This window comes from Juglans regia, chromosome 11 (genome assembly GCF_001411555.2).
Source record: "Juglans regia cultivar Chandler chromosome 11, Walnut 2.0, whole genome shotgun sequence".
In the NCBI taxonomy this organism is placed as follows: domain Eukaryota; kingdom Viridiplantae; phylum Streptophyta; class Magnoliopsida; order Fagales; family Juglandaceae; genus Juglans; species Juglans regia.
In genome coordinates this window covers 1,923,351-1,951,004 of record NC_049911.1, presented here as the reverse complement: position 1 = coordinate 1,951,004, position 27,654 = coordinate 1,923,351, and the positions used below count along the sequence as shown (strand labels likewise).

The following is a 27,654-nucleotide window of genomic DNA, read 5'->3' as shown; positions in this document are numbered from 1 at the left end:
GCCTTTTTGATCAGAAAGATGCAGATCGATCGGCTTGGAAGCCAAAGATCATCAGAATTATTTTTCATCTTAATTGATCGAGGTGAGTATTAATTATTTCATTCGTAGATTGTTTTCTGATCTATACATTCCTTCTTCTTCTTCTTCTTCTCCTATATTGAAATGTTCATTTGAGTAGTTTGATCAATATGAAATGTTCAAAAGTAGTACTTGATCATATCAGAAATTTATTAACACATCGGTCTTCATGATGGAGGGCTACAAAACATGATGTTTTTATCTTAGCTATTGGAAAAGGAAAATACTACTTCCACATAAGATTTCTGCCTAAATCTTGTATCGAATTTCATTTTATTTTATTTTTATTTAATAATTAAGGAAGTATTTTTAAATAAATTTAGATTTTTTTTATATTTTTTTACAAATGATTAAAGTGTTTAAAAAAAATGATTGAAAAAAAGAAAAAAAAAAAACTTGCCTTCCGGTGAGGATTCTTTGTAAGAATCTTCTGTGGGTGTAGCAATATCATCCGTTGGAAAAAATACAAAATTATCTTGGAGGCCAGGCTAGCTAGCCACATTAAATTATAATTTATATATAGGACATTCGTCAAAATTAACCGTACTATTGTCATATATAAGTACTACTCACGAATATATAATATATCTCTGATGATGATCAAATGAACCAGGCGAAACTACTTGGAAGCTTGCTAGCTAGCTTTGTCAACTTCTGAAGCCGCCCAAAATCAGAATTATTTTCTTTTTTCCCTAATTTTGATCAGGTGAGTATATATATGATTTTTTTAATTTTTTTTCCTCCTTCCATCTATATTTTCTTCTTCGATCGATCTGTGAAGTAGTAGTACTAGTAGAAATGTACATGTGTTTGAGATCGATTTGGTAAAATTCATGTACGTGTAAGATGGATTAATTGGTCGGGGTGGTAATTGTTTATTTTATTTTATTTTATTCTTTAATTTTCATTTTGATAAATATATATTATATGATGTGGACCCCATTCGAATTTGGAGATCATGAAATGTTCAAATTAATTAATACATCCATGCTCTGGATTAATTAATTGACCCTATTTTTCAGGTCATATATATATATATATATATATATATATATATAGATATGACGAATACGAACGGTATAATTAAATATAGTGAGGGAGCGATGGAGCTAATTCAACATTTCAGCCACCCACATCCCTTGTTGTTGATCAGCCTCGATGGATCAGAAATAGTAGATCAGGATGGATATTTTCATAAATGTAGATTGTGCTGGGAAAGCATATCATCAGGTACTCCTTGTTACGGATGTAAATTAGATGGGTGCAAGTATTTCTACATACATAAATCATGTGCCGAATTACCCCACCAGTTGAAGCACCCATTCCACCCCAAACATGATCCTCTTACTCTCAGTCCAACTACGGAATCAGAAGAACATAAATATTGTGGTAGTTGCGGAAGAGATCAAAGGTGGTACTGGTTCACATACAATTGTTCTGGTTGTAAGTTCAAACTTTGCATTAAATGCGCTTCGCTTTCACTAACCACAAAAGTTGATATTCACGACCACCCATTGACCCTTATGCGGAAATCCACCCAATTCACTTGTGATCATTGTGAGGAAGAAGGGAAGGGAATGTTTTATTTTTGTGCTACTACTACCTGTTCGTTTATGGTCCACCCGGAATGTACTCTTTCACCATTGGTTGAACGACCACCCATCATAAAGGCTGAGATTCATGATGAAGACCATCCATTGACCCTTGCAAAAAAATTGATATCATTCACTTGCGATGCTTGTGGGAAGGAAGGCAGAGGCATGTTTTATTTTTGTGACAAATGTTCATTTGTGGTCCACCTAGATTGTGCTTCCTTACCATCGGTTCTCAAAGTTATACGGCATGACCACCCTCTCAAACTTATTTACTCTCTTCCAGCTATTGATCCATTTAGCCTGCATAGACGTGTTTGCCAACTATGTGTTAAAATGGAGGACATGGACTACGGGGTTTATTATTGCTCAACTTGTCAGGATTATGTTGCCCACCTTCATTGTGCTACAAGCAAGGAAGAGAAAGATGAAACGTTTATGCGGAAGTCTAGAAATGAATTAGAATCTATTGAGTCATCGACAAGTATGTTGGAACATGGGCTTGATGAATCCACAGACATGTTGCCATACAACGTTGTTAAAAAGTTCAAATCAGCAGTAGATGGGTTTGAAATAGCTGCAGAAATCAAACATTTTAGTCATGAGCATAACTTAAAACTAATTGACAAGTTTGGGATCAAGGAAAAGTGTGATGCATGTACGCGGTACATCTTTACTCCATATTTTGCTTGTGCTTAGTGTAGATTCTTTCTTCACAAATCTTGTACTGAATTAAGACGAAGAATGAGACATCCACTCCATGAACATTCTCTTATGCTCCTCCCTAGGGCAACTTATGCTGGTAGTGTTTTTGGATGTAATGTCTGTGACCGTGATTGTAATGGCTTCACTTATAATTGTGAAGAATGTAATTTTGATCTTGATGTACAATGCAGTTTACTCCCATATAATAATTTCACACATGATAGTCACAAACACGGACTTATTCTTTCTAGGTCATCGGAAGACAGAAAGTGTAATAATTGTGATTCAAATAAAGGAATCAAATTCTGTTCTTGTGCTGATAATTGTGGATTTGCATTGGACTTCAAGTGTTTAACATTGCCGCATACAGTATGGTATGAACAACATGAACATCCATTCACTCTTTGTTATGTTCCAGAAGATGATTCGGGAGAATATTATTGTGATATTTGTGAAAAAGAACGAGACCCGAGGTGTTGGTTCTACTATTATGCAGATTGCATTTATCCTGCTCATCCGGAATGTATTCTTGGAAAATTCCCAAATATGAAGTTTGGAAAAACTCGCACAAGTGATAACCATCAACATCCTCTTGCTTTTGTTCAGAAGAGTACTTCGGATGATGGCCGTGATCTGTGCAAGGTTTGTGTTGATCTTATATATTCAGATTTTGTTTATGAATGTGTCGAATGTAATTTCATTGTGCACACATGGTGCTTAAGCGGAATAGGAGCAAGTAAGGGATAGTTACTTTTTTCTTTACTTGGGCTTTTATTTAAACTGAATAGCCCCACAAGTTACTTATTTCTTTGGTCTACCATATTGTAATAATAGGAACAAGAAGTACTGTTTTAATTAAGACTACTCGTGTATACACTTTCTTGTTTAACAGAGAGATTGGTTTTGATAGTTATTTTTTTTGTTGGTTTAATTATTTAATGGTTAATTTTTCCTTCTTTTTCTTTAAAAAAATGTGGTAATTGTATTTATAAAGTAATTACTTTAGATTTATGAATGAAGATGTAACGTCAACAGGTTCAGTAGATCAAGGTGATTAACGTTGGAAAGTCCTCCATGTAGCTAGGCCTATTAATTAATTTGAGATGATCAGTTACAATATATCATGCTGAAACTCAATATTTATGCATGGGGCATTAATTGTTCAAGTATTTCCACAAGTCCTCAAAGGTTATCTAATGGTCTAATTTTGAAAATTAGAATCGAAAGGTTATCTAAATAAAATTAAATTATTTGAATGATTATTATTAAATTACTTGAGAAAATAACAGACACGGTTTAATATAAACAAAGAAAATGTTATGGAAACTATATCATCAATAGTGGGGAATGTTATTTAATTAGTTTTAATTATAATCCAAGTAAGGGAAGTTTTATTTAAGAGAAATGCTAGGGATTCCGTTTTGGGCTTTTTTTTTTTTTTCGATTGATTTTTTTATTTTTATTTTTAGTTTTTTTTTTACTTAGTGATTAAGAAAATATTATTTAATAATATTGTGAATTTTTTCTTTTTTTAAAAATATTTAAAAGTGTTAAAAAAATAATGTGAACAAAAAACAAAAAATCTTTAAATTTATTTGTTTCACATCATTTTTTTAACACTTTTTAAATATTTTTTAATAAAGAAAAAAATTCACAATATTATTAAACAATATTTTCTTAGGCTCCCTAGCATTTTTCTTTATTTAAATTCAATAGCCTCATGAGCTTACTTCGTTTATTCTTTTTTTTTCTAATAAGCACACATTTTATTAATCTAAAGAATATATATATGAAAAAAAAAATTCATCATCCCTACGCCATACACCACACATAAATTGTTTTTTATTTTTTTATTTATTTTTTCATTAACAAGTATGTGGTATATAGATGATGAGTAGAATAACTCAATTAGCTTAACTAGAATAAAACTAAAATATAAAAATAAAAATTTGTGTGGTGTGTGGGATGATGACTAGTAAAGCTCTATATATACGAGGGGTTGGGTGTCCAACAAACATCCTATTATTGAAGATTTATTACCCATGATTGTTACAATATAAAACCGATCATAATGTTGCAGTACAAGGCTTTGTTCCATTTGTTGGGTTGTGTATGAAGCCTGGTTTGAGAGCTGGAAATAAGAGCGTCACCGATCCAGTTTTTGGTTTCGACATTTCAAATTGAGTTGGAATTCATCAAACTCGTCTAGAACCTGGCATTCCTAAAATTTTGTGCTCCTTAATCTCAAATCTGATCATCTTCCCCCAGTATGTATATATATATATATATATATATATATATATATGTGTGTGTGTGTGTGTCTAATTGCTTGACCTTTTGCAGTCAGGAAATCAGCACCTGGATCTGAATTTTCATGGAATCAATTATTCTGCCGAAAATTCCTCCTAAGGGGGGGCAAGGTGGTGATCATGAGGTCTATAGCTAAATCAACAACCTATTCAGTTTACTTATATCCTTATTATATCTGGAGCACAGATATATCAGAATTAAATTAATATTTTGGGATCTAATGCAAATGGAATGAAACAATAATTTTAAATAAAAATTAAATTATTAATTAATATATGGAATTTATTTATAAAATATAAAAAAAACCGAAAAAATTATTATTAAAATATCTATTATTATATTATTATTTTGACTTTTAGATAGAAAGTTTTAGTACTAGTTTCAGCTAAATCAACAACCATTGCCAATGCTTTCAAGGCCAGCGAATTATTCAGTACCATATAAAAGAATGATGATTAAAAAATTGATAAATAGCATTTCTCGTCTAAAACTAATATGAGAAAGACAATTAATTGTAGTTGCAGTTATCCAATTAGAGAAGATATAAGTTTTCGAATATGAAAATTATATCCAAAAACTATCATATGGGAAATTACATGATCGATGGAAAATGGCTAGTATTATATTCAAAATATTTAGACCCAATCTATTATCTTTTATTTAGTTGAATGTCTAGCTAGTTCATGTCAACCAGTCAAACATGTTTATTTATGGAGAAATATTTGCAACATCTTTGACAAGAAAACTGATGATAAGTAATTTTGCTTCTTAGAAAGTTAGAAGAATGAATTTTTAAATATGGAGATTTTAGGGGTTGTGATCATACACAAAGTGGTGTATCCTTTGGATTTATACCCTCTCATGGTGATGGTTCTCATGGGAGTGTTGGTGGAGGAAATGTCAAGAGACAATCATTTGATCGAGTCAAAATGTTGTATTTAATTTTTTCTGTGGGTTTTATATTTATTTATTTTTTTTAAAACAAGTGCGCGGCGCTTGTACTATAAGTATTATTTATCTTTAATTGTGGATGCACTAATCCAATTAGAGAAGACAAATTTTCCTATACATGAAAATTTTATCCAGAAATTATCATATGGAAAAAACACGATTGATAAAAATGGCTAGTACATTCAAAATATTTAGACCAAACTATATTATCTTTGTTGTAAAATATTTAGTTTTATGTCTTGTTCAAGTCAAATATTTCCATTTAGTAAAATTCAACTTGTTTGATGAACCAAATGGATTTGCTATTTTTTTTTTTTTTATCTATCGAGAAATATTTGCAAATCTTGACAAAAAAAAAATGATAGATAAATAATTTTTCATCTTAGAAAGTCAGAAGAATAATTTTTAAATATATGATCAAATCCAATATAATATTTTTTTTTATTAGTATTGAAAAACATATAGACCTTGATTTAACTTTTTACCTCAATTTATTTTGGGTAGTCTCTAAATGCAATTCAGATAAATTAATTAAGAATGAAAAATCTAATATATATCCCTAAAATTAGAAATGTTCTTGCGTTATAACTTTTCTTGTAATTCTTTCTAAATGACATAATGTGACATTACGGAAAAAAAATCATAATTAGAAGTCTAAAATTAGAAACGTTCTTGCGTTATGAGAAGCTGCCACTTTTGCACCATCTTCAAGGCCAGTGATAGGAGATTGGATCATGTGAGAAATGTGTCTTGGGATCGATCCACCTATCCTTCCAAATTCTAACTTTCTTTCTAGCTATTGTCAATTCTCCGAATAATACTGATGGCATGCTAGAGTGCTCCTCCAAACAAAAGAAGGCATGTATTCTAATATGGCATTCATTAAATCAATCTGGAGAAAATACTTCAGCTTGAAAAATCCAGCAGGAAGGGAGTCTGGATTTTGCAATATACGAAAACTTTGCTTAGACAACATTACAAGATTGAAACTTCTTAAATCTTTGAATCCCAACATTCACATCTCCTTAGAAAGTCCCATTTGGTCCCATCTTACCCATTGAATTTTTTAGTGATCATCATTGTAGCCCCACCGGAACTTTTTCAACAACTGTTTAGTTTCTGAGTAATTGATTGAGGGAACAGAATAGTCTTCATGGTATAAGTGGAAATGGCTTGGAGAACAGCTTTCAAGAGAACTTCTTTGCCTGCAACTGACAAGAACTTGGTTTTTCAATTGGCTATTCAAGTCCATATCTTATCAATGATAGAATGGAATGCAAATACTTCTCATATGATCCAGTAGACTTCACCCCTGCAATCTTTTATAGTACTTTGTATGTCTGGAGGAGTGTTCCTGATAAATAAAATTGAGGTCATCTCTTTGATAAGCTTTTAACCTGATGCACTTTCATAGACCTCCAGAATACGAATCACTCGACTCCACTCCAAAGTGATACCTTTGCAAAATATAAGGTTATCATCTGCAAAAAGAAGATGATTAATACAAATAGGTCCTTTCCCAATAGGGACTCTTGAAATGCTACCCCTTGCCTCTGCTTGGTTTAGGAGAGACGTTAATGTTTCTACACACAAGATAAATAGGTATGAGAAAAATGGATCTCATTGTCTTAGACCCCTTGATGGAAAAAAGAGTGCTATGGTTCGCCATTGATCAATATTGAATAAGAAATCGAGTAGTACAGTTTATCGAAAGTGATTTCCATTCTGGATTTAATCCCATTCTGCTCGTAACTTCGTCAAAAAATTTCCACTCCACTAAAACATATGCCTTACTCATGTCAAGTTTAAGAGCTATATAGCTTGATTGACCTTGCATTTGAGAGTTCATAATGTGGAGAGTTTCATAGGCCACTAGAATATTACTTGTAATTAACCTGCATGTAACAAAGGCACTTTGAGTGAGGGATATCATCTTAGGAAGGACTTTCTTAGTCGATTGGCTAACACCTTAGGAACTATCTTATAAATAACACTACATAGAATGATTGATCAAAATACAGATACCTTCTTGGGATCCTTAACCTTAGGGATGAGAGTTATGAAGGTATCATTACAGTTTTGAGAGATCCACCCTCCTTGAGAGTACTAAGCACAAAATGACACACTTCTTCCTCTCCAATAGTTGCCTAGTTAACTTAATAAAATTGAGATGGGAAACCATTAGGGCGTGGAGAGCTTAGAGGAGACATTTGAAAAACAGCTTCTTTAACTTCCAGTGCAATAAACTCAGGAAGGAGCGTTGCATTCATATCAGCTGTAACTCGTGTTTCCAAACCAATAAGACACCTATAAATATCAGAAAGATTAGAAGAAGTAAAGAGTTCATAAAAGAAACCCGTGAATAAATCACCTATCATAGACTGATCAGTAATTAAGCTTCCTTGATAATCCATAATCTGGTTGATAGAGTGGTTTGCCTTATCTGGTTTGCATACATGTGGTAGAATTTTGTGTTTTTATCCCCATAATGCAGCTAGTTCTGCTTTGCTCGCTACTTCCATTTGATCCCTTCTTCTTCTAGGATGAAATCCACTCCCTCTTGAAGCTTCTAGATGGTGATGATTTGCACTCCTCTTCTTGAGTTTTGTAGATCTACAATCCTCTTTAATTAGTTTCCCTCTTATGTCTGCTTGGGCCTTTCTATACATGGGAGCATTTCACATCTTGAGAGCCTTTTTGCAATTTCAAAGCTGGTCTCTAATCACTGAGATTTCCTCCTCACCTTTAGGCTCCTTACTCCATGCCTCCCTAATTACATTCGAGTAGTCCTCTTGCTACTGTTGTTCCTGGAAAGCATTTCCTTGGTGAACCCCATACCTCTTCTATTGTTAGACCATGTGAATTTTTGTCCTTTAGTAAGAATGTCACTAGGCGAACAGAACTCGAGTGCTTTTCTGAAGGAAGCTTCCTATGGTATTTTCTTTCATTTATTTCAGGAGAAGTGATACAGCAACAATTTATTCACAACCACTCACAAATTCATAGTAAAATACAGTTATTTTTAAATCATGTAAACGCATAAATTTAAAACAGAAGTCAAAAGAAATTTGAAAAAATCTATTGTTTTATTACAGTGTTGTCAATTGATTTTTTAATAATTGTTATTTTATTATTTCTGTTTAGTTGGAATCAAACAGATGGAGTGATAATGAAGAAATATTGTATGGAGGTTTAATTATATATGAGGCTAAGCGTATAATTTTTATCCTTTGGGAAAAATTAAAAAAAAAAAATCTGTGAGGGTTACAATACATGCAGGGCATGCATTCCATTAAAACTGTATGTTCAGATATCGGTGGCGCAACTAATTAAACGAAACATCCTCATGAAATGCAGCATCCATTGCACCCCAAACATCCTCTTACTCTCATCAAACTACCATCAATGAAAAAATGTGATAGTTGTAGAGTGAAGAGTTTAAGCTTCAAATACAATTGTTCTAATTGTGAATTTGATCTTTGTATTAAATGCGCTTCTCTACCACTCACTGAAGAAGTTGATATTCATGACCATCTATTGACCCTTAATTATGAGAAAATCATTCCCATTCACTTGCGATCATTGTGCAAAGCTAGGCAAGGGCATGTTTTACTTATGTTTCACCTGTTCATTTATGGTCTACCCGCAATGTACTCTTTCACCACGGATTGAACAGTCACTCATCGTCAAGGCCAGAATCCACGACCATCCATTGACCCTTGCAAGAAAATTGATCTCATTCACTTGTGATGCTTGTGGGAAGGAATGCATGGGCATGTTCTACTTTTGTACCACTTGTTCATTTGTGTCCCACCTAGATTGTGTTTCTTTACCATCGATTGTCAAAGTTACACGCCACTACCACCCGCTCAACCTTGCCTATAATTCTCTTCTTGGCAGTCAATTTGATGGTAGAGTTTGCCAACTAAGTGTTAAGGCAGTGAACGTGGACTATGGGGTCTATTATTGCTCAAGTTGTGATTTTGTTTCTCACCTTCATTGTGCTACAAGTAAGGAAGATAAAGATGCAACATTTGTGCAAATTTCTAAAGATGAGGAATCAATTGAGTCATCTACAAGTGTGTTAGAACATGAAGACCCTTGTTCTAATGAATCCGTTAGCCCATCAACATTTGTTGTTAAAGAGATCAAATTGGCATTGGATGGAATTGAAATAGTTGCAAAAATCAAACATTTTAGTCATGAGGAGCATGACTTAAATCTTGATGACAAGCTTGAAAACAATGAAAAGTGTGATGGGTGTATGCAACCTATCTTTCCTCCATTTTATGCTTCCAATCAGTGTGGATTCTTTCTTCACAAAGCTTGTGTTGAATTACCAAGCACAATTCGACACCCACTTCATGGCCAACACCCCCTTATCCTCCGCCCTTCATAGCACCTTATAAAAATAACATGTTCACTTGCAAAACTTGTCGTCGTGATTGTAATGGCTTCACTTATAATTGTGACCAATGCCAATTTGGCCTTGATGTCCAATGTAGTTTGCTCTCCAATATTATTACACATGCTAGTCATGAACATCAACTTATTCTTTCTAGTTTGTCTAATGGTAAAGAGTGTAGTTATTGTGATTCGAGGGTAGGATAGAAATTTCGTTGTGCTGATTGTATAGGATTCACTCTAGACTTTAAATGTTTAACACTACCATATACAATAAGATACGAAAATCTTGAACATGCTTTCATTCTTTGTTGTAATCCTGAATATGACTCTGGTGAATATTATTATGATATTTAAGAAAATGAACGAGATCCAAAGCATTGGTTCTACTATTGTGTGGATTGTAATTGTCCTGCTCATCCTAAATGTATTCTCAGAATATTTCCAAATCTCAAGTTTAGAAAAATTTACACATTTGATTTCCACCAACATCCGCTTACTTTGGTTCAGAAGACCAAGGACCATCCTCCATGCGATAAATGTAGCAATCCCTCATGTACAGATGTGGCTTATGAATGCGGCAAATGTAATTTCAATTTTCACAAATAGTGCTTACGAAAATGAGAGAAAGCTAGAGATGACGGCTGGCATGCATCTACCAATAAAAAAGAAGGGTAAATGAAATTCTTTGCCATCCACTAAAAAATAAAATCATCCTAATTCATTATTTATTATTCTCTACGAATATTTTAATCAGTTGGTGCCATATATAAAGGAGTGATACTTAAAAGATTGATAAATAGCGTTTTTAGCCTAAAAATGATGACAGGAAGACGTTTAAGGTAGGTTTGGATAGACAGTTAGGATGAAATATTTTATTAAAAGTTAAATAAAATATTATTAGAATATAATTTTTTAATATAATTTTTATTTTAAAATTTAAAAAAATTGAATTGTTTATTAAATTTTATATAAAAATTTAAAAAAATTATAATGATGAGATGATATATTTTATATATCCAAACCCACCATTTTAATCGTAGATGCACTAATACAAGATTAGACACAAATTCATTATATTTATTTTTTTGAAGATGATATCAGAAATTGATTAACACATGGGTGATGATGGAGGGCTACAAAACGTGATGTTTTTATCGCAGCTATTGGGAAAAAAACAAAATTATCTTATAATTTATAATTTATATATAGGAAAATATATTAATTAATTATTAAAAGGAGAAAAAATTGAGAACCACAAAAGACTAATCCGCAAGAAATCCAAAAAAAGCTAATCTATGATAAAGTCGACAACAGTACTACCAGCTCTCAACTCTCAACTCTCAACTCTCAACTCTCGGCCATATACCTCTGATGATGGTCAAATGAACAGGCGAAACAAATTGGAAGCTAGCTAGCTTTGTTAACTTCTGAAGCCGCCCAAAATCAGAATTATTTTCTTTTTTCCCTAATTTTGATCAGGTGAGTATATATATGATTTTTTTAAATTTTTTTCCTCCTTCCATCTATATTTTCTTCTTCGATCGATCTGTGAAGTAGTAGTACTAGTAGAAATGTACATGTGTTTGAGATCGATTTGGTAAAATTCATGTACTTGTAAGATGGATTAATTGGTCGTGGTGGTAATTGTTTATTTTATTTTATTTTATTCTTTAATTTTCATTTTGATAAATATATATTATACGATGTGGACCCCATTCGAATTTGGAGATCATGAAATGTTCAAATTAATTAATACATCCATGCTCTGGATTAATTAATTGACCCTATTTTTCAGGTCATATATATATATATATATATATATATGACGAATACGAACGGTATAATTAAATATACTGAGGGAGCGATGGAGCTAATTCAACATTTCAGCCACCCACATCCCTTGTTGTTGAGCCTTGATGGATCAATAGTAGATCATGATCGATATTATATTTGTAGATTGTGCTGGGAAAGAGTATCATTCAGTACTCCTTGTTACGGATGTAAATTAGATGGGTGCAAGTATTTCTACATACATAAATCATGTGCCGAATTACCCCACCAGTTGAAGCACCCATTCCACCCCAAACATGATCCTCTTACTCTCAGTCAAAGTACGGAATCGAAAGGAGATCAATATTGTGGTAGTTGCAGAAGATATCGATGGTACCAGCAGTTCACATACAATTGTTCTGGTTGTAAGTTCAGTCTTTGCATTAAATGCGCTTCGCTCTCACTAACCACAAAAGTTGATATTCACGATCACCCATTGACCCTTATGCGGAAATCCACCCAATTCACTTGTGATCATTGTGAGGAAGAAGGGAAGGGAATGTTTTATTTTTGTGCTACCTGTTCGTTTACGGTCCACCTGGAATGTACTCTTTCACCATTGGTTGTACGACCACCCATCATAAAGGCTGAGATTCATGATGAAGACCATCCATTGACCCTTGTGCAAAGATTTCTGATCTCCCTCACTTGCAATGCTTGTGGGAATGACATTAAGGGTAGGTTTTACTTTTGTGCCATCTGTGCATTTGTGGTCCACCTAGAATGTGCTTCCTTACCATCGGTTGTCAAAGTTATACGGCATGACCACCCTCTCAACCTCATTTACTCTCTTCCAGCCATTAATCCATCGAGCCTACATAGACGTATTTGCCAACTATGTGTTAAAATGGTGGACACAGACTACGGGGTTTATTATTGCTCAACTTGTCAGGATTATGTTGCCCACCTTCATTGTGCTACAAGCAAGGAAGAGAAAGATGAAACGTTTATGCGGAAGTCTAGAAATGAATTAGAATCTATTGAGTCATCGACAAGTATGTTGGGACATGGGCTTGATGAATCCACAGACATGTTGCCATACGACGTTGTTAAAAAGTTCAAATCAGGAGTAGATGGGTTTGAAATAGCTGCAGAAATCAAACATTTTAGTCATGAGCATAACTTAAAACTCATTGACAAGTTTGGGATCAAGGAAAAGTGTGATGCCTGTATACGGTACATCTTTACTCCATATTATGCTTGTGCTCAGTGTAGATTCTTTCTTCACAAATCTTGTGCTGAATTAAGACGAAGAATGAGACATCCACTCCATGAACACTCTCTTATGCTCCTCCCAATGACAACTTATGCTAGTGGTTATTTTGGATGTGATGCTTGTGACCATGATTGTAATGGTTTAACTTATAATTGTGAAGAATGCAAATTTCACCTTGATGTTCAGTGCAGTTTACTCCCATATAATAAATTCACACATGATAGTCATGAACACGGACTTATTCTTTCTAGGTCACCAGAAGGCAGAAAGTGTAATAATTGTGATGATTCAAATGAAGAAATCAAATTCTGCTCATGTGCTGAAAATTGTGGATTCGCATTGGATTTTAAGTGTTTAACACTGCCGCATATAGTATGGTATGAACAACATGAACATCCATTCACTCTTTGTTATGTTCCAGAAGATGATTCGGGAGAATATTATTGTGATATTTGTGAAAAAGAACGAGACCCGAGGTATTGGTTCTACTATTGTGCAGATTGCATTTATCCTGCTCATCCAGAATGTATTCTTGGAAAATCCCCAAATATGAAGTTTGGAAAAACTCGCACAAGTGATAACCATCAACATCCTCTTGTTTTGGTTCAGAAGAGTACTTCGGATGATGGCCGTGATTTGTGCAATGTTTGTGTTCATCGTATATATGATTTTGTTTATGAATGTGCCGAGTGTAATTTCATTGTTCACCCAGGGTGCATTAATAGAAAAATAGGAACAAATAAGGGATAGTTACTTTTTTCTTTACTTGGGCTTTTATTTAAACTGAATAGCCCCGCAAGTTACTTATTTCTACGGTCTACCATGCATATTGTAATAATAGGAACAAGAAGTACTGTTTTAATTAAGACTACTACTCGTGTATACACTTTCTTGTTTAACAGTGAGATTGGTTTTGATAGTTATTTTTTTTTTGTTGGTTTAATTATTTAATGGTTAATTTTTCCTAATTCTTTTTCTTTTAAAAAAATGTGGTAATTGTATTTATAAAGTAATTACTTGATATTTATGAATGAATATGTTATAACGTCAGCATGCAAGATCAGGAGATCAAGGTGATTAACGTTGGAAAGTCCTCCATGTAGCTAGGCCTTTTAATTAATTTGAGATGATCAGTTACAATATATCATGCTGAAACTCATCAATATTTATGGGGCATTAATTGTTCAAGTATTTCCACATGAAGTCCTCAAAGGAATAGCTTAATCAACGTTGCATTAATTAAACTAATTAAAGAAAAATCACAAGCGTTTTGTCTTGCATGACATGCGTACCTTCAAATAACAAACACAAGTGCTTAAAACATCACTTATTATTATTATCTACTGCTCTAATTTTGAAAATTACAATCGAAAGGTTATCTAAATAAAATTTAATTATTTGAATGATTATTATTAAATTACTTGAGAAAATAACTGACGCGGTTTTAATATAAACAAAGAAAATGTTATGGAAACTATATCATCAACGGTGGTGATGTAATTTAATTAGTTTTAATTATAATCCAAGTAAGGGAAGTTCGCATTTCCCTTTCTTGCGCTTTTATTTAAATTGAAAAGCCTTGCGGCACTATAAGAAAAATGAACATGTGATGGATTATTTATGATGAGAATGACTATTTGCGACAAAACACTCATTTTGATAGAAAATATTCATTCTCCCAGGAAATAACTAACTACAAATAAACAATTTTCTTATAGTGCGAGTTTAATTTTTTTTTATTTTTTTTCTAACTAGCACACACTTTATTCATCTAAAGAATATATATATATATATATATATATACACACGCAAAAATTCTACTAATCATCCCTATTACATGTCACACAATTTTTTTTATCTTTTTATTTATTTTTCTATTAACAAGTATGTAGTGTAGGGATGATGAGTAGATGAACTCAATTATAAGCTTAACTAGAATAAAACTAAAAAAATAAAATAAAAATAGGTGAAGTGTGTGGTGTGTGAGATAATGACTAGTAAAACTCTATATATATACGAGTGGTTTTTTTTTTTTTTAGAGAAGAGCCGATAGCCACACCCACATAGCGACTCCATCCCAAGTTTATTAATAAGCCCTAACTTATAATGGAAGAATACCGTAATAACATTCAGGATAACCAAACATTACAAAGAAACAACTCAAACGACCAACCAACAAAAATCAGGAAAATCTAAACATGCCTAGTGACACATAAAGAAACTAAACAAACCTAAGAAAACCCAATAAAAACTAGAGAAGTATGTTTGGAAGTCCTACCTTGTCCAACCGAATAATACCTTTTATGTGCCGAGGTAAAGAAACAAAAGAATTAAATCTCATATTAAATCCTTGTTCACCTAAACGGGGCAAGGCATCTGCCGAATAATTGCCTTATCTTAATTGATGCTCAATAGTAAATTGTAGTCCTCGTAGATTAACTAACAACTCTTCCCAATAATCCCATAAGTACCACACCGAACACCTTTGACATTTTAACCAATTAACCACCAAACTAGAGTCGCATTCTAACTCTATATTCATAAAGCCCATCTCCTTACAAACACCCACTCCCACAATTAAGGCTCGAAGTTCAGCTTCATTATTAGTCTCATGACCAAAATGAGAAGAAAGAGCCGCCATAAAATTCCCAAATGAATCTCGTATGAGACCCCCTCCACCACAATTACCCGGATTACCCCAGCAACTACCATCTTCGTTCAGTTTTACCCAACCATTTATTGGTTTCTTCCAACTAATTAACCATGGCATCCTTTTCGAGATACTACTAAAAGGCACCTCGAGATCCCTTAAAAAGTTTTGGTGAGTAAGTGAAATCTCCCAACTCTAAATCAAAAGTGAAGATAAGTTCCTAAGCCATACCTTTATAGCAGTCCAAACCTCCCTTGCCGACTCTTGCACCCCCTCCGTCCTTTGTTTACACCTCCTCAACCAAAGTCTCCAAGTGATGATGGACGGTAGTAGGCCCTCCGTCCTTTCTTTACACCTCCTCAACCAAAGTCTCCAAGTGATGATGGACGGTAGTAGGCCAAGTAGTGTTCCTCTATGGTTGGACTTTCTGGCATATCCGAACCACCCTTGAACCTTTTCCCACCAAGAATGACCCTCCATGTGAGTGATTCCTAGAGCAATGGATGCTATGTTCCAAACTTGACTTGCGATATTACCCAATCTCAAAACATGGTCAACTGTTTCAACCTGTCCCAGCTCACAGTAATCGCAATGTGAAACCATGGGAATAGCTAGATTTTGAATTCGAACATTGACTGACAACGCTCCAAATCTTGCTTTCCACATATACATCGAAGAATTTTTTGGTAGCAATTGATGCCAAACCCAGTCTAACTCTGGTCTTTCGACACCCCTTACCCGAAGTAAGTTCCATGCACTACTAGTCGAGAAACATCCGTCTACTGCAGGTTTCCATATCATGACATCTGACCCTTCTCGCCCAACAATTATTTTCCGTGTGATTTCACCAACTTGTTCCAGGCCAACGAGTTCCACTAGCTTATCTTCATCCCACGATCCATTCATCCAAATATCCTGGATTTTAAGCCCACCATTGATAACCTCATACCTACTACACAGAGGACCATTCACCAACCATTTATCAAACCAGAATGAAGAACCTCCATTCCTCACTTTCACTGCCACATTTTCAACCACTTCAAGAATAACACTAACTATTGACCTCCAAAACCGGGAGGCTGTGGGGCGCACTTCAGCTAGCATCACGTGCCCAGTACGTAAATATTTCGCATGGAAAAATCTTGTCCAAATGGAATCCGCAATCAAGAGGCGCCAGACAAACTTCATATGTAGTGATCTCTATACTTCCGAAAAATTTGTAAGACCCAAGCCACCTTCCCTGACCGGTTTACATAACTGATCCCAAGCACACCATTTCTTTTTTGGTTTACCATTAAATTCTCCCCAAAGAAATGTAGATAAGTGTGAATTTAATTTTTTTAGTACCACGATCGGCACCTGAAGAACTGCCAAGAGATGTGTTGCCATGCAAGAGAGCACATGCCTGTGTAATACAAGCTGAGCACCTTGAGAGAATAATCTCATCCTCTAACCTGTCATTTTATTTTTTATCTTCCGAACAAGAGGCTCTACATCTCTTGAGATTAACCGGCCAGACACAAGGGGAACGCCTAGATATGTTACGGGAAATTCCCCTCAACAAAACCAGTAAGCCTCAGCAAACTCCTCCTTCTTGACGTTATAATATGCTTTGAAAAGAAAAAAACCGACTTCTCTTCATTAATAAGTTGACCCGACCACCTCGCATATTTGCCTAATGTTTCAACCAAACGCCTCTCACCATTAGCAAAAATCAATAAATCATCTGCATAAAGAAGGTGCGACAACAACGGTGCACCCACAGGATGAGAGAAACAATGTATCCTTCCATCCATAAAATCCTTTTTTAAAAGTCGAGATAGGACCTCTTTCATTATAATGAATAAACACGGCGAGATGGGATCCCCTTGCCTTAAGCCTCGGACCGGCTGGAAGAAGCCCTTATAAGTCTCATTCATCATTATGGAGAACCAGGGTGATTTCACACAATTCATCACCAATCTGCAAACTAGAGAGGAAAAACCAAAACTGTTGAGTACACTATCTAAAAACGACCAATCTACTCAGTCATAAGCCTTGGCCATATCAATCTTGAGCATAATATTCCCACATGTTACTTTCTTGTTCAAATAGTGTACTATTTCTTATGCCAAAGTGATATTTTCAAAAATGCTCATACCTGGGATAAAGGCCCCTTGTTCACTTGAAATCAAGCGAGAAGAAAATGAGTCAATCGTTTAACCAAGATCTTTGAGAAAATTTTATAAGCAAGTGAGCAAAAGCTTATTGGTCTGAATTTATCAAAACTTCTTGGTTCCTCTACCTTGGGTATCAGCACAATATAAGACGTAGTATAGAAACGAGGTAATGGAATACCCTAGAAGAATTCTCCTGCTGCCTCGACTATGTCCTCTTTGACAAACTCCCAACAATGAGTGTAAAATGTCGAGCCAAAGCCATATGGTCCAGGTGTACTATCCTTCGGGATAGTTGCTAAAGCTTTTGCCACCTCCTTGCAAGAAGGAGCCCGAACAAGTTCCATATTTTCTTCCTGGGAAATATCTGCAGTAATCAATGAAGATAAATTCCCCTACACCACCAAACATCCATGGTTGAAGATTTGTTACGCATGGTTGTTACAGTATAAAACCGATCATAATGTTGCAATACAAGGCTCTGTTCCATTTGTTGGGTTGTATACGATGCCTGGTTTGAGAGTTGGAAATAGGGTGTAACCAGTCCGATTTTTGGCGTATTTTCGAACCGAACTAGTATACACTAGTTTTTAGAAATGAATAATCGATACCGAATCGATTCACTTTTGAAACTTGTTCTTCTGGTTTTACCAGTTTCGGTCTGGTTTGCTCTAGTTTTATAGATTTTCCCGATGAACTAGCAAGGTCTGTCGCTTATGAAGTCGAGCTTGAAACAACAAACTAATAAATTAAAAAAAAAATTGTCTAAATATAAAAAAAGATATGCAACAAAAAATAAGAATTATAGTAAAACTATTATAGTATACGTGTAACAACCCGCTAGAAATTCATTGGTGGAATTTCTATTGACTTTAGAAATCTCGTGAAAACCCCATAAGTTTTTACGAATAGACCAATCGCATAGGTTTTAGTCTGTCAACATAGTCAGTGTTATCACTCACTATGGTGCTAGTAATATGAGTTTAATTATTTGAGGTAGTTAGAAGTGTCAGAATGCGTTATGGTCTACGCCATTAGACTCAGAGGATTATTTAGGATTTTATGGCGCAATAACTTATTTTCATAATTCCGGACGAAACGTCTGTTGAAAATTGTGAAATTATTTTTAGGGGCACTTCGGGGTTGAATTTCGTTAAACGATTTTCACTATAAGTTAATATGAATATTTAGAAATTTTTAGTACTAAGTTTATTATGTATTTTTTTGGAGTGAATAGTAACCTCGATAAGCGCACCCATTGCAGTGTTTTCAAAATCACAATGTGGAATGTCCAAATTAGGTTAGAGAAGTTTTATTTGGACACTTGGCAAGATTTTAGCCACACTTAGTGAATGGTATTAGACACTTGACACAAAGAAGAACCATTAGATAGATTTGTGAATGAATCAAGGTGTGAGATCATGCCACCTAAGCAAAGTTGTGTTTCATCTGTTCAACCAAATTGTGCCAGACCAAAGAGGGTTTCAACCCTAGCAAAATCCTAAATGATTGGAATCCAATTGAAATCCCAAAAGCTTGGTTGAAACCAAAACCCTAAATGGTTTTCCCAAACCCTAAAGTTGGCCTCCAAACCCTTTTTAATCCGATTTCTAGCATTGTGTTTAATCACTTGATTAAATCACTTCCACATGCTATTAATTAATCAATTCCTTGTTATGACATCATTATTCAACCTTTTAAACCTTGGGAATTTGATTGGGCCAAGAAAAATTGATTTTGGGATTGATAACATCTCAAACCCTAACCAAACCCCCTTTAAACCCCAAATTGAAGCCCACTTGGTGGGGCCCACCAAGGCCCACGAAATTGGCCACCTTGGCAAAGCTTCTTGGAGAAGTTTCCTCCCCCACATGGCAGACCATCCACTGCCATTGGCTGCACCCAATAGTGCCTTGATGTGAAGGAGAAATCCACTCCATCAACCTCCATCTTTCACAGCTGCTGCAAGCAGTCTCTGCCCCTCTCTATTCTCCACTTTATGTCACATATCCACCTCCAATCAAGGGTCATTCAAGCCCATAACTTCTCCCTCCAGAAGTCTAAAGTCGTGCAAGACATACTTCTCTCCATTTTATCACTTCTTTCTCCCATTCTTAGAGAGAAACCCAAAAGAGCTCTCTCGGGCAGATTTCTGGGACTTTTTGCGTGGCCATTTACGACCCTTTTTAGGTATTTTCGCACGAGTATTCCTTCACATAAGTTGTTCGTCTTTGAGTCTAGTTTCCGTGGATATATTATTAGTCTCATTCCATTCTCATTTGGTCGGTCAAAAGTATTTTTAACCATGGAAAGGTCATTCTGGGCATGAAACTGGAGAGTATGTTATGTTTTGGAAGTTTTGACCAAGCTAATGGACTTATCTTGGTCCGAAAATTTTATGGAGTGTTGTTAACATGTGTTTATGAATTTTCATTGAGGTTTTGTTGCATGAATAAAGCTTTTGATGATAGATTTGCTTAGAGTTAGAAACTTGAAAACTGGAAGTGGAAAAACAGTTTCTGTTTGGTGAAAGTTTGAATATTTCGTGGTTTAATCTTATTCCAAAGGCTTTGATATTTTTATATGATGATCCTAAGCCTCTTATATACATGTTAGGATGTTATTTCGAAGATATTTAGTATTATTTTTAAAGATATGATTTTCTATGCAAGAGGATTTCGGTTAGGCCTAAACTTTGATGTTTTTGAGTTAGATCCATGTTTTATTAAATTTTAGCCATGTGATTTTAAGTTTGATGGTTGGATCTTCTTTAGGACACATTTTTAAACCATGTGATGTGTTAGTTTGAAGATCACATGTCTTTAAGCCATGGATCAAGAGATTGATCATAGTTAGTTGGGAAAATCAGTTTCTGTTTTGGACTAAGTTTAAAACCAAAAACTCCAAGTGTTGTTTTGTGTTTTTTTGGTGAGTTTTGTTTGATGTTTTAAAGCATGTTTGATCTTAGGATGATGTTATGAATATGTTAGAAGTAAGATTTGATTTTTTGGAATTCTTGGAGATGTTTTTATTAAGGTCAAAACTTGTGATTTAAGGTTTACTTTTTGTTAAAAAGTTTGGGTCTTTTTACAAAAAGTTTGGTATTGATAATTAGCTTTTTCTTAATGGATAGTTTTAAGGGTGTTTTTAAACTTAGGATAGGAAGATCTTTGTTACAAGATTTTGGTTTATTCATGAGTTTTGGAACTTGAAAGAATTGCAACCAAAATAAGACAAATGGCCTATGTAGGTTTCGGCCATAGTGAGTTTTTCATAGTTGTGATTGGTTTTAAATTTTTCTGAGTTGAGATTTGAGTTTGGGACAAAATTTACATGAGGAATGTAAATTTTGGTAATTTTTTGGAATTAGGATATCAAATCCTTAAGTTAGGGGGTAAAATGGTCATTTGCCCACATGTAGAGGGTAAAATGGTAATTTTACTCTAAGTTGTCTCTTTTCACATTTCTAATTGTTAGTAATTAATTTCTAACTTTTAGAATAACCTTTTACAGTTCCTCGTGTTTCGCGCTTTATTCTAGTAGAACGCGACGATCGAGGTAAGTTAGCTTTTAACTTACTATCAGTTTAATGTGTATGAGTGATAAGTAAGGGAACTAAATTGTATGTATGCATGTTATCATATGTGCCATGCCAAGTCATTACATATTTATCTGTTACACAGAATTTATTCTGTCATGAATTATTCATCTGTTACAAAAGATATTCTGTCACGTATTCCTATACATTGCAAGCATGTCATGTTAAGTTAAGTATGCCATCTGTTACATGTATTTCATGTCATGTAAGATTCACTGTCACATGTTACACCATGTTATGAAATGTTGTCTGTTATATGGTATGCCATGTTACGAAATGTTGCATGTTACATGTATGCCATGTTATGAAATGTATTCTGTTACATTTATGTCTTGAAGTATGTCATGTCTGTCATCTTATGTTCATGTCATGTTATGCTACGTCAAGACTTTTGTCTTTTATGTCACGATCATGTTACGTCACGTTACGAAATGTCATGTATGCCAGTTAAGTTATTCATGTCAATCACGACCCTAAGCGCTAGGATGGAGTAATATCCTAGTGGAACTCCTTTGTTCACGCTGGAGTGTCTAAATAGGTGTGAAATTCCCTGGGTTGACAAAGTACAGTCAACAGGTTGCGAATGGGGCCTAATTAGCTGGTCACCGGAGCGCGCCAGGCACTAACGCCGATGGTGCCACACATTACGTTACGTGTGTCCACAGCAAGTGTGGCACAAACAAATAAGTCATGGGGCCACAACAACTGTGGAGCATGAAGTATGGGGCCACAACAACTGTGGAGCATACACTACGTGAGACACAGCAATTGTGACACGTAGAATACGTGGGGCCACAACAACTGTGGAGTACGTATTAACGCACTCACAGCTGGTATAGAAACCTGTGATGTGATGCGGTAATCGGCAGGGACACACGGCTCAAGGGGACCTGTGTAGCACCCATATGGTCACTTTAATGATTAAGTCTATTGAATAAGATTTCAAGTTCATGTATTTCACGTTCAAGTCATGTTTCAAGTTCACGTTATGTTACGTTCAAGTTTACGTTCACGCAATCATGGTAATCCCATGAGACAAGAATATGTTTCAAGTTCATGTTATGTTATGTTCACATTTACGTTATGTTCCAAGTTCACATTTATGTTATGTCATGCTCAAGTTCATGTTCAAATTATGCATGTTCACGTTCATGTTATGTTTTAAGTCCATGTTATATTTCAAGTTCACGTTCATGCTATGTTTCAAGTCACGTTCATGCTAAGCTTCAGTTTCAGTTTAAGTTATGCCAGTTATGTTATGTTGTATGTCAAGTTATGCTATGATTACTTATGATTTGATTGTGCATTCATGCTTTTACTGCCATGCATGCATCATTAACCTGTGTGGAAGTTTTCCGTTAACTTGTTGAGATTTGTAATCAAATCTCACTATGGTAGTCCTAACTACCATTCCCCCCGAATGGTAGATTTTGTTATAGGATCTGAAGGAGAACCGAGAATCGACCAACTGGAAACGGCCGACTAAGCGACGGTGCGACGTAGATGGTATTTCAATAGTTACCTCAGATTACTACTTGTATTGGTGGAGTTCAATCTCCAGCACTCTTTTGATCACAACCTTATGGACTATTATTGTGATCTTAGTTGTTTAGTATGTCGTTAAGTATGGAGTATGTTTTAAGTATTTGGGATATTTTAGTTTGGTGCATAGTATTGCTAAAGAAAAAAATTATCCGCTGCGAATATTGCATAATGCTAGATGCATGTTAGGAATATTGCATCTTATATGTCATGAACGGGGGCAGGTAACCTTGTGTTGCATGTCTCGACACTTCAAATGTCCGTCCGATCCCAAGCGGAATTTGGGGGCGTCACATGGTACATTATTTATAAGAATCATATTATCATATACGTCATATATTAATTTTATGTTGGTGATAATATGATATATTGATAATATGCATATATGATAATATGATGGTTACATAAAATTAAAATTAAAATATTTTATGTTATATTAATTTTATGTTATAAAATTAAAATTGATATATTATATCAAATATTATAATAAGATTTATAAGATTAATTAATAACATGGATTTTAAGATTTTAAAATTTCTTGTTATATTAATTAGAAATTTAGTATATAATATATATAATGTAAATAAACCATATAAAAAATTCTTTATATATATAAAAATATATATATTTAATATATAAACAAGTCTGGTCCGATACCCAAAAAAAAAAAAAAAGGAACCAGACCAGTTTGGAACCTGTTTTGAAAAAATAAAACTGGTACCGGACCAAACTAGTTTTTGCACTGGACGACCGAATACATTGATCCGGTTCAGTTTGGGCTGGTTTAGAGGTTTTTATTTTGAACCCTAGCTAGAAAATGCAAGGCAATGAGTTCACTTGACTGTCACTCGACCTTGGCTCAAGCGAAACTAAGACAGAGTTCACTCAATGTGCGCTCGACAGTTGGCTCAAGCTAATCTTAGACAGATTGTTCGCTCAACTTGGCGCTCGAGCGAAGCTCAGGTAGAGAGTTCGCTAGAGATTCAGACAATAGTGGGCTCGAGCGAAGGAAAACCCTTGTGTTCGCTCGATATTCGCTAGAGCTAATGTTGCACAGATTGTTCGCTCGCAGTGTGCTCAACACTCCGCTTGAGTAAAGAACCATATTTTTGCCACCTTCGGGTTTCTTCTCTCTCCATTGCTTTTTTTACTCTCAAACATGCTCTACACGCCTCTTGTCTCATTCAGTTTAATCTGCTCCCTTTGAGTATAATGAAACTCTTGTAACTCACTGAGTGTTGTAATCTCATTTGGAATAAAATTTCCTATAATTCTGCTGGCGTAGACATGTTGCCGAACCACGTAAAATACTTTGTAGTGTGTGTGTGCTTGATTATTGTGTTTTCGCTTTATTGTTTCATTGTCTGTCTCAATATCGTTGTGTATGTGAGTGTGGTTGCTCTGGTGTTTGTCACAACACCATTTTGTCTAACCAATGAAATTATGAAAATATATACATTGACGAAAATCATATGGTATAATGCTTGTAAAAATTATTAATTAAAAGGTAAATATTCAAGATATAATCAAGATACCATTACAAAATATTCGACTTATAATACTACCATAATATTATAGAAGAGAGTTGAGTAATCTATCTCCTCTGCTTTTGTTTCCCACTAATTTATTAGTTAAGTTCTATACGTAGACGTAGGTAATTGCCGAACCACGTTAAATTTGTTGTGCAAGTGTGTGCTTGATAACTTCAACAATAAGGGTAGGTTTTACTTTTGTACAATTTGTTCATTTGTGCTTCAGCTACTTGTGATAATTGAATTCTTAGGAGGAACATAATTGCAAGTGATTCTTACAAAGAAAAAAAATCTCAAATGTGCTAATTTTGGAGAATTAGATTATATTTTCTCTCATTTATTTGAAGAGAAGTGATACAACAACAATATCTTCACAACCCATTCACAATTTCTTAGAAAAATATTGATATTTTATCATTTATGTTTATCGTCTAGAATGCATAAAATTATAGGCCATTATTCTTAATTAGTTTCTTAGTTAATTGGGGAAAGTGAACCCAATCCCGACCCTACTAAATAATTATTTCCAGCAACTCACAATTCTTAATAAACTATCTAATATTTACTCGATCATGTAGAGCTAGCTCTGACAAATCATTAATAAAGATGAACAATTTAGGTTGATCACAATGCGAACAAAGAAGTAAAAAGATGTGCTTAATTGCCTTCAGTCAAGCCTGAAGAAGTTAATCCATTGAAACGATGTGCTTTGTGAGTTGTTATTACATGATAAACAGAAGTCCCCAACAACTCACAAGCACGTATATATTTTAATGTTGTATTTACTCTCGTGAATTTATTACATGATATCATTCAATTGAAAAGTGATATTTATGTTAGCATTTTAATGATATTACAAAAAAAAAACCCAAGTTGTGGAGGCCGGCAAGACCTCTCCCTCTGCTGGTGGCTAAGAATTGGGCCACCAACGGTTGGCCCTTGCAATCCACTTGGTGGCCTGCATTTTTACCATGAATGTGGCTTCATGAGAGCCACTATGCTGGCCCAGATCTTGCCATGACCCAATCTAGGCCACCACAATTTGTGGCTTACCAGACTGCTCTTTACGACCATAGCGACTAGAGTTGGTGCGTTGCTAGCCAGAGGAACTAGTGTTGATTGCGGTTGGATTTGGAAACAACAAAACAACGCTGGGTTGAGTTTGCAGTAGCTACCAGGGATGAGTTAAAGGCTTCAATACATTTTAAGTAGTTTTCATGACCAACTAACATGTCATGAATTCTTCAAATGTAAGAGAAGTTTCACGTGCCCAGATAGGTGCTACAATATCAAAAAATTCAGGATCGAGGCCATTGAAGACATAAAGAGTACTGTCATCTATTGAGATGGGAGAGTCAATTATTGCAAGTTCATCAACAAGAACCTTAATGGCATGGAGATACTCCAAGATCGAGCGAGACTCTCGTTTATGAGAGTCAATTCCTCCTTAAGTTGCATAACATGGGTACATGAGCGATTAGCATACAACCGTTGCAACTTGGACCATGCATCACGAGCAGTAGATGAAGTAGCAATGAATGGCATTACTAGTTCGGTAACTGACGCAAAGATAGCATGAAGGAGTAGCTTATCTTGCCTAAACCAGCGCTAGAAAGCTGGATTTGGAACAGTTGCAGACAAGGAGGTGCTAGTGGGAAGCGTTGATGACGGGCAGGCAATGGTGCCGTCAAGATAGCCTTGGAGATCGTAGCCAATGAGTAAATACATCAGTTGGGCACGCCATGAAGGAAAGTTGGAAGGTGTCAGCTTTAGAGGAAGCTGAGAGCCGGCATTGATGGCAATAAGGTTAGTGTCACCATTGCCAGTAGGCTCAGAGTTATTGAGAATCACAGACTCAGGGGATGTGGCCATTGAAAAAAAAAAACTCTTTAGAGAACTTTATGGCTCGATACCATATAGAAGATACGGGAAAACTTAAATTTCATTGATACGAGAATGTCCTATATATAAGGACTGTACAGGATATTGCAGTTACAAGTTCAAATATAAAAAACATTCAAAATAACGTAAGAATAGGTTCCTATACTATCGGATAGCAGTTTTACAGAGGATAGATTACAACAAATTTAGTTAAGGAAATCGAGTTGGTTACAACTACATGATTTCCTTTATATGGCCAACATCGGGAAGGGAGATCCCATATCCACGGGTAATGTCCAGATCTTGGTTACTAGCCTACCAAGGTTTATGCCTTAAGGCCTCCACTTTACAATTTGTGCACGCTATGTATAATCAACATTACATGCACATGATCACACATGCTACTTTAACCTTGATGTCCAATGCAGTTTAATCCCTAATATCCTTACACATCCTTGTCACGAGTACCAACTAATTCTTGCTAGCTCATCAAAATACAAAAATTGTAGTTCTTGTAGATCATATAGAAGATGCAAATTTAGTTGTGTTGATTGTGAATACATTATGGACTTCGAGTGTTTGACACAACCACATACAATGAGCTGTGAGGAACATGATCATCCATTCACACTTTGTTATACTTCAAAAGATGACTTTGGTCAATATTATTGTAATATTTGTGAAGAAAAGTAAAATCCAAAGTGTTGTTACTATTATTGTGTTGATTGCAATTATCCTGCTCATCATAAATGTATTCTCAGGAAATAAGTGGTTATTAAATAAAAAAATTAGAAGTGTAAGTGGTTGAATTAAAGTTAATTATATATTTATGATCATGAGTGAAGAGGTAATTATCACACGCAACGGGATCGGTCAGGCCATATATATATATATATATATATATATGGAAATAGCCCCGGGTGCGTTAGTCTAGAGGTGCACCTAAAATAATAATTTAAATAAAAAAAATCAGTAGCTTATTTGTTAGGGAAAAGAAAATACAAGGTTAAAGAAAGACAAAAAATCAAGATTCAAAAAAATCTAAATTTCAGGAAAGTATGAGCATTGGTCTGTATCCATATTGGATTATCTATTTACTCTCTATATAATAATAAAATATCATTAATTTAATAATTTTTTTAATTTTAATTTTTATCACATTTTATAGTTCTACTAATTAAAATATTAATAATAATTATATTCTAA

General features: G+C 34.7%; 1 protein-coding gene across 2 annotated transcripts; it reads left to right on the top strand.

Moving 5' to 3' along the window:
- The first annotated feature begins 1,125 nt into the window (after positions 1 to 1,125).
- LOC109008074 lies at positions 1,126 to 14,012 on the top strand. Of its 2 annotated transcripts, XM_035695682.1 has the most exons (3): positions 1,126 to 1,748; positions 12,460 to 13,466; positions 13,589 to 13,691. In XM_035695682.1, coding segments are annotated over exons 1-3 (1,617 nt in total). In that variant the 5' UTR covers positions 1,126 to 1,139; the 3' UTR covers positions 13,590 to 13,691. The 2 variants fall into 2 exon arrangements, with proteins under 2 accessions (XP_035551575.1, XP_035551574.1); XM_035695681.1 differs by having other exon boundaries at positions 1,269 to 1,748; positions 12,460 to 14,012.
- Positions 14,013 to 27,654: the final 13,642 nt, after the last annotated feature.